General features: G+C 37.3%; 1 protein-coding gene across 2 annotated transcripts in view; it reads left to right on the top strand.

Annotated features, from left to right (window-relative positions):
• LOC114668072 (A-kinase anchor protein 8-like) overlaps positions 1 to 13993 on the top strand; it is a 31513-nt gene that overhangs the window by 16365 nt on the left and 1155 nt on the right. Inside the window, exons 2-13 of one of the 2 annotated variants that reach the window (XM_028823691.2) lie at positions 2157 to 2228; positions 3506 to 3535; positions 4183 to 4498; positions 5639 to 6269; positions 6997 to 7117; positions 7897 to 7922; positions 8010 to 8046; positions 8654 to 8762; positions 9841 to 9982; positions 11842 to 11935; positions 12757 to 12887; positions 13794 to 13889. In XM_028823691.2, coding sequence (XP_028679524.1) covers positions 2157 to 2228; positions 3506 to 3535; positions 4183 to 4498; positions 5639 to 6269; positions 6997 to 7117; positions 7897 to 7922; positions 8010 to 8046; positions 8654 to 8762; positions 9841 to 9982; positions 11842 to 11935; positions 12757 to 12887; positions 13794 to 13889 — 1805 coding nt within the window. The remainder of the gene's footprint in view (positions 1 to 2156; positions 2229 to 3505; positions 3536 to 4182; positions 4499 to 5638; positions 6270 to 6996; positions 7118 to 7896; positions 7923 to 8009; positions 8047 to 8653; positions 8763 to 9840; positions 9983 to 11841; positions 11936 to 12756; positions 12888 to 13793; positions 13890 to 13993) is intronic. The other variant, XM_028823692.2, reaches the window with a different exon arrangement.

Below are 13993 nucleotides of genomic sequence, written 5' to 3'. Positions count from 1 at the left end.
ATTTGTCTTTTCTTTTTTCAGTTAAAAATAGTAAGCTGCTGCACTTGAAACAAGCTTGCTGTTCACATATTGTATTAATAAATCTAGACAGCTGCCTTTCCTTATATTAAACTGTCAAATTGAGAGAAGGAGGGAGATCAGTGTTTAATGTCTGACAGACATGAATGCCAGCAAGGCAGGCAAAGTGGTGAATGCATTACATACAATGGAAACTAAAGTAGAGGAGATGTATAAAAAAGAAATGTTATTTGAGTGGTTTCTTTGAAGTACAGCTATCCATGAAATTGCTATATTTTGAGGGGAAGAAAGGTTACTTAGCTAGCATTTCTTATTATTGTGACAAAAATATACTGTAAATAACTATACCAGGTTTTTGAGCTCTACGGAAAAGGAGTGCGTGTGTTTGTGTAAAGCAGCACCTGGTATTGCGCAGGTAACAAAATTTTTAAGCTCTTTCCCCATATTGTCAGTTAGTCTGGGTTCAGTCTGTTTTGGCGTTTCACTTGCTCTGAGCCATTAGGTGGCACTGTCGTTCAATGTTTAGTAGAACCCTAACCCCAAAGACATTATGGTTAAGTTGATTGACAGTAATAAGTAGGCCTGGTATGAGTGTGAGTGAGTGGGCCCAGTGCTGTTTCCTGTTTTGTGTCCCGTTCACTCTGCGTGGGCTGTGGCCCCTTGTGATCCTGAATTGAAGTGAACAGGTATGAGAATGCAGTGTTAAACTGCAATATCATTTAGGCATTCATCTCCTGTAATGGTTAGTAATCTCTTTGGATAACACATTTATTATTAACTTTTCACATAACCCTGTAAAGAAGTATTTGTCTATTTTCTGTTTCAGGATTGATGCAGCCACATGTTGTTAGTCAAAGAATTTACTGTAACAACAATTTTAAAACCTCCCAACTCCAGAATGTTTGATTTCTTGTTTTTAAGTTAATTTGTTTGGAAATGTGCTTTGAAATGCAAGCATCCTCATTATTATTATTATTTTTTTTTTGCCAGTGTTTCTTTTTATTGTGTTTTCCATCAGTTTAGACTAAGGGCCCAGTCCCTGCTTGTGAAAAGCATCTTGATAATTTATTTCTACTCACCACCATACTTGATAGTAAAGGTGGTGAGTCCTGGCTGCTGAGCACTATATCATTTGCACTACATATACTGCTTTACATGCAGATCATCAAATTACAAGACTTTAAACCATAGATCTTGAGGATATGTACTCCTAAATGCCATTTTTAGTTGTGCTTTTCTGCAGATGTATATAACTGTTTTTGTCACAGTTTATTTCAAGTTGACTGGTAAATGATGCTTGGGTAATGAGCAAATTCATTCAGGGTGTGTGATCCCTTTTTTATTCTGTTTTTCTTTTATCCTTGAAAGTGGACTTAACTGAGGTCAAAGGTATGTTCAGTGCCTTTGAATGTTTATTTTCTTTGTATTGTGTCTCTTGAATCTGATGTCTGACTTGCTTAAATTGCTCTTTAATCTTAATTTTAAGTGTTGTTGTCTAATTCAAAGTAGTTGATCCTCAAATTTCTCACACTGATGGATTCCAACAAATTGGGTAACTTGTTGAGATAATGCATTGTATCTAGGCAAATGTAGGCTTGTACTGGCGCAGGAGGAGAGTAATCTTTTTTTTTTTAATCTGTTTTCATTTTTGTTTAAACAATTTTGACATTTTGCATATCACGGACATGAAAAAAACATTTTAAAAAATATGGAGAGAAAAACGACTGGGCAGGAAAACAAAGAAAATTCTATAAAGGCTTAAAATACAGGAACCAAGAAGTGAAACACAAAACACTGTAAGAAAATAAGCCGTTAAATGACTTGGTTGTCGGTATCGTCTTTGTAGAATATTATTGTTTTTTCAAAGGTTTAAATCCTGGGTTAACTCAGAAAATAGAATGGGGGGAAAAAATTGAAAGTAAATGAGGAAAATTTTTGAACATTATAGGAAATAAAATGAATCAGAATTCTGGGATAGGCTTTTGGTCATGAGCAGCAGGCTTTGAAAATGGATCATCTATTTATGTTATGTCTGGCGATCCCAGTTCATTATTCAGTGCAGTCTGTTTAGATATTACAATTTTGCATGAGTAATTTTGGTTAAATGTTTTATTGTTTTATTTATTTATTTTTTTTAGGGTATGGGACTTGGCCTGCTGCTGCTGCCACTACTACTTCTACTGACAGCAGTACAGCAGTGAATACTCAAGGTACGTTGGATGTGGTCTTATTTGTCTTTGTAGAATCAACCCCTTTGTGTAGTGATAAAACCCTTGGTATAATTAAAAGTTTACATAGAATACATATCTGTTTTAGTGTGATGTGGTTATAGGAATTATTCCAATAGGCCTAGTTTAAATTGCATGTTCTTAGAAAATATTTATATTCAACTGCGGTTTCACCACTTATAAATGCAGAAAGATCTAGACATGATGAATTATTTTATGCTAAAGTTTTTTAACACTTTTAGGTTTGAATCCAAACATTTAGTGTCTTAAAAGTTAAATATATGGTCTGTGTAAAGTGTCTTAAGTAGTTCAGATTAAATATCCCCTTTTTTATGAATTCCCACTATCAGTACGCTATTTGATAAAACTAAAATATGAAGAATATTAAAAGTATGTCAAGGACAAAGATGATGAAAATTGCTAAAGGGAAGAATATAAGGCATTTCTTCTGTTCAAAGCATCATTACATCTGTTTTAGAGAAAAGAAGGTAATTTGGTTCAATGGGAATGTAGTAAAATAAAAACAGTTGTGCTGTGGGGAGTTGGACTATATGTAGAGAGGTGGGGCTGGACTTGTATTAAATATCAGGTTTGATTTGGTGCAGCCTGGTGGGTAGAATCAGTAGTCTGTTGTCAGGGTTTCATATTTGGTGCAAGTTTAATGTTGTTTCAGCTATGAGACATGCATGTTCACCTTAAGGGAATACTTCGCAGTGTCAGGCCCTATAACACTTGAAGAAAGGAGGCTACAAAATGCAAGAAGACCATAATATTTGCAAACTCACTTAATTGTATAAGGGTTGAAAAGAAACACATTTGTGTTAAAACAAAGTAATTGTTTTGGACAGTCAGATTAACAGCATCAGCAAATTTGTCAATATGAGTCAAACGGCAAAATGGGAGACTGATGTCAAATTTCAGTGGGTGAAAAATACAGTTTTGGGGTGCCCAAAATTGGCAGAATTACATACATATAACTCATAGCTAAGGTAGGGGTTAAGTCTTACGGGTTTTTTTAGATGAATGCAAACTACATTCCAATTAAATAATTTATTTCTTAGGTATTCTAAATTTTTGTGAGTAAAAACTTGTATGACTACTGTAACTTGGAACATATGTTTACTGATGGTTTTTGCACTACTTTGGACATTTCTATCATTTTATATTTCTACTTTGTAATTTGAATGTTGATTTTTGTAATGACAACTTTTTAAAAAAAAAAAAAAAAAAAAAAAATCACTGTTTTGTTCAATTTCTAGCTTCCTATGCAAATACTACCGGTTGGCAAGGCAAGTGGTTCTTTTTCTTTACTGCGGAGAGGAAATTTAAAATGCTGTTTGTAATTTGTGGTGTTGTTTGTTTTCATTGTGTATGTAAATACGTGCATCAGATTTTGATTACCTGCACAGTGTCCTCCCTATTCAGACTGTTCCAGAATTTGAACAGAATCTTTTTTTTCCAAAGCACATCTGTCCCTTTGGGTTTTAAATGATAATATTTTAGAATCTCACACATGAAAATAAGGCATTATTGAAATTTATTTCTCTAGCAATTTTTTTTTTCAGGAAAACTGCATAAAATCTATGAATTTGCCTGAGCCTGACTACCTTGTATCATTTTGGTATAGCCCAAGTCTGACCATTTTACCTTCCAATACACCACCCCCCACCCCCCGTGTAACAGGGTAGGGACAATGCATAGGGTTTCCACAGTATTTTAGCACAAAATGAACACCCTCTCCAGTGCTTTGTAGCATAGCTTCCCCAGCTATGCTTGATAACATTAATTCTGTGGTTGTTTGTTTCTGCTGTAGCCTGTTTGATTGAATTGTAATAATACTGCCTGCATGAGATCTGACTCGTTAGTCTGGTGAGCACTTCTCGTGTATATATAATTATTGCCTGACGATGTTTTAATGCTAGTACATGTGTTGCAGGATATGAAGGCTATGATTATTACAACACTCAGAATGCTTCTGCCACGACCACCGATGTTGGCTATAACTATGGTGCAAACACCACTTGGGATAACGCAAAAACTGATTCCGGCATGACCTCCACCATGATGAGCATGGACAACACTAATATAAATATGGGTATGGTCCCTATGGGAAACAGTAACACGGCCAGTAATTTGGAAGAAACAAGCACAGCTACCAGTAAACCCAGCGACAACTCTGATTCTCTGATTGCCAAGATAAACCAACGACTAGACATAATGTCAAAGGAGAGTGGGCAGGACTGCCAAGAGAGGTGGATATCTTAGGCTTCACTGGTCAATTTTGCAGCATGTATTTAAGTGGAATGTGGTATTGGGTTTTTGGTGTAGTGGAATTTCATTTTTCCATTCATTTGCTCCAAATTAAGAGATTTTTTTGAGGACAGGTTTTTTGGTGTTTTTTTTTTTTTTCTTTCCATGTCAAAAACAGATCTCAGATTGTAATTCCATTTAAGTTAAATCTGACAAGTTGTTATTGATTTGCTTGTCCCATCATTAAGTCTAAAGGACTATAATAAAACTTTAATTTGCATCATTTTCAAACCATTTGTCAAAAGCTGCTTCTCCTTCTTCTTTCAGCTGCTCCCATTAGGGGCTGCCACAGCGAATAATCTTTTTCCTTAACTTTCTGTCCTCTGCATCTTGTTCTGTTACACCCGTCAACTGCATGTTCTCTCTCACCGCATCCATAAACCTCTCTTAGGACTTTCTCTTTTCCTTTTTCCTGGCAGCTCTATCCTTAACATCCTGCTGCCAATATACTTGGCATCTCTCCTCTGCACATGTCCAAACCAACGCAGTCTTGCCTCTCTGACTTTGTCTCCCAACCATCCAACTTCAGCTGACCCTCTAATGTCCTCATTTCTAATCCTGTCCATCCTCGTCACACCCAGTGCAAATCTTTTAACTCTGCTACTTAAATTTACTAGAGTGATCTGTTTGCTGTTATTTCAATCTTAATCTGTGCTGAAATGGAAAAGTGGAATTCCACACCCTCTTTCCTTGTGTAAATATACACCTTTGAGCAAAGGGGAATAATGCAAATTAGCCAGATGCTCTCTGTTATTTAAAGTGTTCAGAATATTTAATAGAGTAATCTTATATGTTTTTTAAATTACAAGTGCTGTTTTCAAGGTAAGTTGAGAGAGTGTTTTTCAATAGCCACCTGTTTTGTTTCCCAATTTTAATTCAGTAATTGTAGAAATGTCCTGTTTCCAGCTATGACGTGGGATGTAAATTGAGGAATGGTGGTGTTTTGGTTGTATTCTTGTTCCAATGTAAAGTTCAGTACTGTAAAAATGAAATCTATGGCGGTTTTATTCAAATCTAGCCTATTGCTGCCATGTTCTGATATGTACGGTACTGATTGGCTTCCTTGCTTCCTTGCTGTACAGCTCTTTCAGGTTCGAGTCATTCGAGTCCTACGACTCTAGGTCTTCAATGCCCGACCGCGATCTGTACAGATCCGGCTTTGATTACAGTGAGGGGGGCGGCGGCAGTGGCGGAGGACTACCAGCCGATACCGATTCCTCCTTTGGGAGCCGCTCCTCCTCCGGGGCATTGGGCAACCGAAGAGACCGCAACAGAGGGGGGCGTGAGAGCTACGGCCCCCCCAATTCCCGAGGAGCAAGGGGCCAAAACCAGCAGCGCCACCAAAACCGTGGTCGGAGCGGAAACTATTACAACCGCAACGCCGACATCCCCCACCACCGATACAACATGCCGTCTTCAAGCTCCGAGCGGCTGTCGGCGCGCTGGAATGAGCTCAATTATATGGGCCCACGTGGTATGGGCATGGGAGTTGGAGGCGGCGGCAACATGGGCAGTGGGGGCCCAGGCCCCAACAGACTCCCCTCTCTTTTCTCCCAAGCCCTGGTCCCTGACTATCATGGCATGCACGGCCCACCCATGCAAGGGATGGGAATGGGAGGAGGCATGGGAGGAAGGTTCCCAATGAGCAACACCTATGGAGGTGGTCGCCAGCGCAATGGGAGAAACCGAATGCGCAATGAAAGAGACAACCGAGTAAGTACATACATAGCCAAAAAAGCCTGTTAGAGTACTTTTCATAGGATCCATGCCAGGCCAGAGAATTGTCTTGTTTTGCTGAACTTGCCTAAGATTTTAATACTAGTTTTCCCTGATACCTGGCATTGGTTCTATGGAAAAGCCTGCTTGACCAAGTACATGATTGGGTATGACCTTTCGTATTCCCAGGTTTGCCTCCTGACCTTCCACCTACCATAATGATTCAGTCATCCCTTTAATGCTGCATAACACTGTATTGTATTATGTTATATTTACTGTTTTTGAGAGGTGCCTTTTTTTAGATTCTGTAGGGGATTATTAAGGGGATTATGGTAGAACATGCTTTGGAACAATGTTTAGCGGGCTGATTTTAGTCTGCAGTCTAGTTATAAGAACTTTCTTTCTTGTCGCATTTTTCTGTTCATAAAAATGGCCACTCCCCCTCAAATTAGCAGGTTTAATGCATGTCCTAGATAGTTTCCATTGTTTGTTATATACTGTTTTTATATTAATGTTAAGCATGTTTTGTTTTTCATTTAATTTTTTTTTTATAATCATATATGACGGAATCCTGAGCTGAATAAGATAAAACATTACTTAATGGGAAGTGAGGGGAGCAGTTGTTTTTGTCCCATTAACTTGCAAGTTTACTTACTTGTTTTCCATAATGTAAACATGTAATAGTCTTCATTACTGAATGCTGATTCGTACCTTATGTTTATAGTCAAGACAGCAAGGAGGATTCATGTTCCGAAATGAAGGCCGCAAGCGGAGTCGGTCCCAGACCTCAGAGCCAGAGAGCAAGCACCGTAAAGCTGATTCTGATGTGGAGGATTCAGATCTAGGTAAAGGAGATGTCTCTTCAGTTTGGGCTTGTTTTGTAGGTAAAGCGTGTTGTTAGGGTTTTTCAGATGTATTGGGTTATTCTATTGGATTGCTTTGCCAATCTGTAAAAACAAGCAGGGTATTGTTGTTATTGACATATCCAGTGTTTATTTTGATACAATAGAAGTCCTAAGGGGTCTTGAGAAACTCTTGCTACTAAGCAGTAAATATGTTGGAAGAATAAACTAAAGGAGAGCATAAAAGTGCAAAATAACTGGAATTCAACAAAAAACTGTGCCCTTTCTAGACCTTCTACACAGTGTTGCATTTGTATCTGTCAGGTTTCCGACTGAAATTATTACCATGTCTCCTTGTCGCTTTACACCTCCTAACTCACTGTCTTGTCTCTCAACACCCCACCTTTGCCTCATGCTGCCATTTAAACCCTTGTACTGATGCAGTTTGTTGGTCTGTCTAGAAAGAGCTTTTTATCCCCAGCCATATACTAGGTCCATATGAAGAGAACTGCTGTCCGGCTGATATGAACTGTTTTTGCTTCTGTTGATCAGCAATTTGATTTTTTTTTTTTGCTACAGCAGTGATTTGGTTGAAATTTAGTTTGACACTTCTACCAGTTATCGCAAATATGTATAGATAGTAGCCATCACTTCAGCCAGTCCTTGAGGTTTTTTTTAATGTTGCACTAATCCTCATTATTGTTTAAGAATGAAAATACCACATGTAGCTTGTTAATATGAAGCATTACTCATTTTAATTATTATTTTCATCATTTTTTCAGATGAGGAAGATAATGAAGACAAAGAAGTAAGTATGCAGCTTTGACACTTAGCGTAAGTTCACTTCAGATTTTATTTTTTGTTTGTTTTATAAATGGTGCTTTTCTTCTTAAAGGAGACTGAAGGTGCTGGCGAAGACGGGCAAAAGAAAAGTAAGGGTTTTATTTTTATGTTGTATCTTGTTTAAAAGTAATATTGCAGCAAAGGCACACTGATCACAGTGCATTAACACATACTGTGGATTGAAATAAATTGCTGCTATGATTTTAATTCCAAGGAGAACGTTGGAAAAGATTCCACTTGCAGACAAGTTTCAGGGCATGGTGCAGGTAAATTACATATACACACACAAGATTAATACACAGATAGTAATTGTTAATCACAATTGTGAAGAGATGACTGCAGTGTTCATTTAACTACCACATTTATCTAACTCCACATGCAGTCACAAGAAAAATGTGTATCTAAAGAAAAATAAAGAATCAAGTGCTTCTGGAGTTGTTTTTTGAGGAGCCAAGCATCCAATATCAGGAAACTGAAAACATTTACTGTGAGGTCTTAGTTATGTTGCAATTATTATTATTTTTTTTTATAAATAAAAAAAGGAATAAACATCCCAATGCTTGGTAGAAAAAGTGCATTTTTTAAATGTATTTTAATATCTTTATATCATGAAGTTTGTTTTCCTGTTAAATGCAACAAGCAGAATATTTTTGCAGTATGTGTCCTTTGTCTTAAAGTTAATGTGATCTGTTTCAGTTGTTGAGGGGGAAAATGATGAAGAAGGCAAAAAGAAGAAATTATCAAGAAAAGAAAAGAGTATTCAGCGGCAGAAAGAGCGGTATCAGGATGTAAAAGACCACAAAAGGTTTGGGTTTCCATTCAATTAAAATCTTCCTTTTTAAAACATGTTTTTGGCATGTAAATTGTGGCTTATTATGAATTTTACTATGGTACTTACAAACACCAGTAAATAGGTGCAGTGGATATTACTTTAGCTTCTCTCTGGTAATACGAGTTTGACGGTATTCACACATCACAGGTGGCGCAGTGGTAGTGGTGCTGCTTTGCAGTAAGGAGACTGTGGAAGATTGTGGGTTCGCTTCCCGGTTCCTCCCTGTGTGGATAGTGCTTTGAGTACTGAGAAAAGCGCTATATAAATGTAATGAATTATTATTATTAAATTGGTATTTTCTGTGTTTTGAATTTGAACATGTGTTGGCAAGTTAAATTCGCAGTTGCTTTTAACTTTTTTGGGTTGGCCTGTGGCTCTCTTATTTGGATGTAAATAGTGAAAGATAACAGCATAGCAGTCTGGGGTACAAACAATAAAACAGCAACTTGAGTAACCAAAATGTTTTCAAAAGGATACCAGACTATATGATGTTTAAACACAGGCAAGAAAACTAATTCCTGTATATATATATATATATATATATATAATATATAATGTGTGTGTGTGTGCGCGTGTGTGTGTGTTTACTTAATGTAAAGCATAAAATGGAAACTTATTCATTAAAGATGCATTATCTTATCTTACCTTATACATTAAGATTTTTAACTTTTCAGTTGTGCCTCTCAAGGACAACTTTGAGAGTTGCTGATAAAAGTAGCTACTCTGATGTAAGCATACATATTTGTTATAAACCTCTTTCAGTGTTTAGGGTGTAATCACTTCTGACCTGATAAAGTGTCATATGGGCATAATAGTTGTATCTGTCAGGTAAGGTAGCTTGGCTAACCAAAGCAAAAGCCTCTAGTGACCATTGCAAGGTTTTATTTCCTTTATTACATATGTATTTAGTGTAACAGATTTCAAGTTTCTGCAGCAGTTTCTAGAATGATACTTTGTTGGTAAGTCTACTTTCTGGTTACCTTTTAATGGGGAGAGCATCAAGGTTAATGTTTTCTTTTGTGTTTTTTTTTCTCTCTGTGTCCATTCCTAGATTACAGTTTGCTTGTTCTTTATGTAAGTTTCGGACAATGGAGGAGGATGAAATGCAGGAGCATCTAGAAAGCAAACTTCATAAAGAAGTTTTTAAGTTCATCAATACAAAGCTTCCAGACAAGACTGTAGAGTTTTTGCAGGTAAGTGTTGCATATTCATTTAAGTTTATTGTCATAGTGACTGCACAAGAACAGATATGACAAAACCAAGTACTGTGAACTCTCAACTTTTTCCAGCATTACTGTACTTCTTAAGACTAACCACAAAAAAAATGCACAACCTACAAATTGTGGATGGGTAACAAACTTATCAGTAGTGCAATTAAGAAATTACTACATCTTGATCTGTCTGCGTCATGGAGTTTCTTCTGTGAGAATATGCTTGTGGAAAACCTGGCCTGTTCGCATCTGTAACATCTCTGTGATGCCATTGGGGAGAACAATCCAATGCTGGAGTGGCTTATGTCCCAAGTATGGTTAAGGGATAAATATATTTGCCTAACCTGACAGACTGGGGTCTTTTGGACGAAAAATCAAGTATCCCGTTGCTAATTGAAGTAGTAAATCCTTGAAAGTTAAGTTTTGGTTGCAAGTTTTGTGGAAAGTCAAAAATAGTATTGTGAAATAGTGTTCTTGTCCTCTAAGTAGGTCAGGGCAATATCAAGCACGGTACTATTTGCCTGGTATTAAAATTGATATTTTATCAAATTAGCAAAGTCAGTAGTTTTTAAACATCTAAACTTTCCTGACTAGCCTTTCAAAGCCGAGATGGCAACCTGAATAAGTGAGGAATTTCTTTTTTAATATTGGTTCAAGAGGTTGTGTGTTTCTGTTACTGTATCTTATACTTGGTATTCCTCCAACTCTGTGGGTTGGCATTGGAATGATGAGTATTTGTTAGCCTAATATATAAAATTGCTAGCATACACCACAATACAATTTATTTTTGTATAGCCCAGAATCACACAAGAAGTGCCAGAATGGGCTTAAACAGGCCCTGCCTTTTGATATCTCCCACCAATCCCAGACCCCCCCCCCCCCACCCAGCCTTGCCTCTATAAGAAGACAAGAAAAAAAACTCCCAAAAAACAATTGTAGGGAAAAAAAATGTAAGAAACCTTTGGAAAGACAGTTCAAAGAGAGACCCATTTCTAGGTTGGGCGTGCAGTGGGTGTCAAAAAAGAGGGCGTCAATATAAAACAATACACAAAACAGAACACAAGTAATCCTGAATATAATGCAATAGAAATATTACAAGTAGATAGCAGAATTCAACAATAGATGATATTACATAATACAATCTGGATTTGTTCAGCATGACACAGTTGCTCCACTAGTCAACCTTCTATGCACATAGTACAGTTCGTGGAACCTTCCAGTATTCCACAGACTGCAATAAAAAATTACTGGGAAATAAATATGCAAATTTTGAGCTGTTGTAATGTGACATTAAGTTTTGAGTTCTGTGTAAACCTCTAAACCTTTTGTTCTTAATTTCCAATTTATTTATTTATTTTTTACAACTCTCATGATTGCTACCAATATCAGATTTTAGGAAGAGTGATGTTGTATAAGCTCCTTCAGTATTTCTCTTTGAACTCTGAAGCATTAGCCATGTTTGTGTGCAGGAAGTGCTAGAGGTCTCGCTCTGCAAAGATACTGCTTTCTGCTTATGTTTACTTTTGTATGTGGCTTCATTACATCTTTTTATGATTAATCTGGAATAGCATAGTTTGTGACTGGTTTAAAGAAAATCTGAGATATTGTAGGAGACACCTTCGCTGAAGTTAATGAGCGTTTCTAAGATTTAATGAGGTAAGTTACTAAAAAGCAACAATAGTCGCATGTTGTCCAGTAGACGGTGTAAAATTTAAGACTAATGTTTCTGTTTGATACTTTGTATACTGTAGTAAATTGTACTATCAATACACCTACAGATGTATTAGTTCATATTAATTTTTCAAATGTAACCTTTTTATACATTGTTTTTCTCCTATTAGGAATACATAGTAAACAGAAACAAGAAAGTTCTAAAACGACGCCAGGAGCAGATAGAAAAGGAAGGTCCATTACCAAAGCAAGATCCCTTTAAAGGTAGGTTGGCTTTTGCTATAAGCATTCAGCTTGCCTTTTTGTAGTGTACCTTATGACTTTACCTGGTATGATTTAATATTCATCTGGCCCGTCTGCCTCCTGTGTCATTAATTATATCTGTCTCCATTCCAACTGCTCATTTTTGGCAAGGGTTGGCTGCTGTACTGGTTTCCTGACATCATATTCTCTCTTTTTGGGCACACATGGACCAAGTGCTGTATGTTAAAGACTTGGCATCATGATCCTCACCATCCATATGCACTTTGGGGCTGCATTAGAAGTGGAGCCCGTCCTGGTTTATTCTCATGTCCATCATGGTTGGTAGGCTAGCGCTGTCAGAACACTGTGAAGGACAGTGAAATTCTCCAGTCCTGTATATGACAAGGTTAAGATGGAGTGTTTAGTTTTTTTTGTTTTTTTTCTCCCTTTTGGGGTGGCGTGGGAATGGAGGGAGGTGTTGAAGGTGATCTGTCTAAGAAAATTTATGCTTGTCAGGGAGGTGGGATGGAGGAGCCACAATCCTGTTTTTCTCTTCTACTCTGGGATGACTTGAGATAAGGATAAAGTGGAAACTCTGTTATGTAGTTAATAAAAAGGTATTTCTTCCTCATTTTAAGTGCATCCCTGTCTACTGCTTACTGCTGAGTCTAGGACAGACGTGTTTAGGATTACCATTCCAAGCACTGTCATCTGAAACAATTTGGTGGGAATGTAAACTTTTTTAAAAAGCCTGTAAACCATGACTTGTACGAAGGCTACAGGAAGCTTTACATCCATCAGTAGTTTTCTTTGAGATTTATTTATTTATTTATTTTCCACAGACATAGGACAGGAACATTTTTTCAGGAAGATTGAAGCAGCACACTGCATGGCCTGTGATAAAATTATACCTGCACAGTTCAACTCTATGCAGAGGCACTTGAGATCCCAAGAGCACAACTGGAAACGAAAGGTAACACATGGAATATGAAATTTAGTCAGTCAAGGCTCTTTGAACACTTTTGGTTTGATTTCATGATTTCACTGGCAATGGAGAAAATACACATAATTGGTCATAATAGGGAGTTGGGGGTCAAGCTAAGGCATCTGAACAGAATCTGTGCACTTCACTTTATTTTCTGTGAATGCCAAACTGTAATAGAGAAATCAGTCCCATTTCTCATCATCACCGTGGCTGTCATCCCTGCCTCCATCACAGAGAACCCTTGTTCAGACCTTGCTAGCCAACATGATGGAGCAGCTGGGTCTGCCCAGCATTTTTACTCATGACTAGCTGTCCCCCGTGGCTCTGCCTGCGTAGTAGTGATACAGGACAGTGAGGAGGGCCCTGCCCATCTCCCCACTCCTGACGTCACACTTCCCCGGTACATGTGATTTCTCAGTTTTTTTATTTTTAATAAATTTGCAAAAACCTCAAACTTTTTTCGCGTTGTCATTATGGGGTGTTGTGTGTAGAATTCTGAGGAAAATAATGAATTCAATCCATTTTGGAATAAGGCTGTAACATAACAAAATATGGAAAAAGTGATGCGCTGTGAATACTTTCCGGATGCACTGTAATTCCCTAAGAATGCAGAGGGTCATACACAGAGAGGCATTAAAAACACCCCTGAAAAAGTAGGGGGTGATACTGTAAAAACTGTTTAATTATCATCATGACTGCTCCTCTGCATTCCACTTTTATTCTTGTTTCTTTTATTTTGTCAGTTTAACTGTATAAATGTTTTACTTTTTATGGTAACATATTTCATCGTGATGGGTACGCAGTGAAAAAGAGATCTAACTTGCCAGTCGTTTTACTCTTCTTGTTTCTGTTTATTCATAATTTTTTTTTTTTTTTGGTCTGCCTTCCTTTCAGGGTATTGCTGATAACTTCAAGAAAACAAGCCTTCATGTGGCCAAGAGTGTTCTAAACAATAAGCATATTGTGAAAATGCTGGAGAAATATCTGAAGGTAAACGCATTTTTGTTTTATTGAGTTTGGACTGACTGGTCATTGGGCCTGCTAAATTGCAGAGAGGACTAAATCCATTTTATAATATGCTGGAGTTTGTCCGA

This window comes from Erpetoichthys calabaricus, chromosome 17, assembly GCF_900747795.2.
Source record: "Erpetoichthys calabaricus chromosome 17, fErpCal1.3, whole genome shotgun sequence".
Lineage (NCBI taxonomy): Eukaryota > Metazoa > Chordata > Cladistia > Polypteriformes > Polypteridae > Erpetoichthys > Erpetoichthys calabaricus.
The sequence above is the reverse complement of the archived record's forward strand: the minus strand, read 5'-3'. Positions and strand labels throughout refer to the sequence as shown.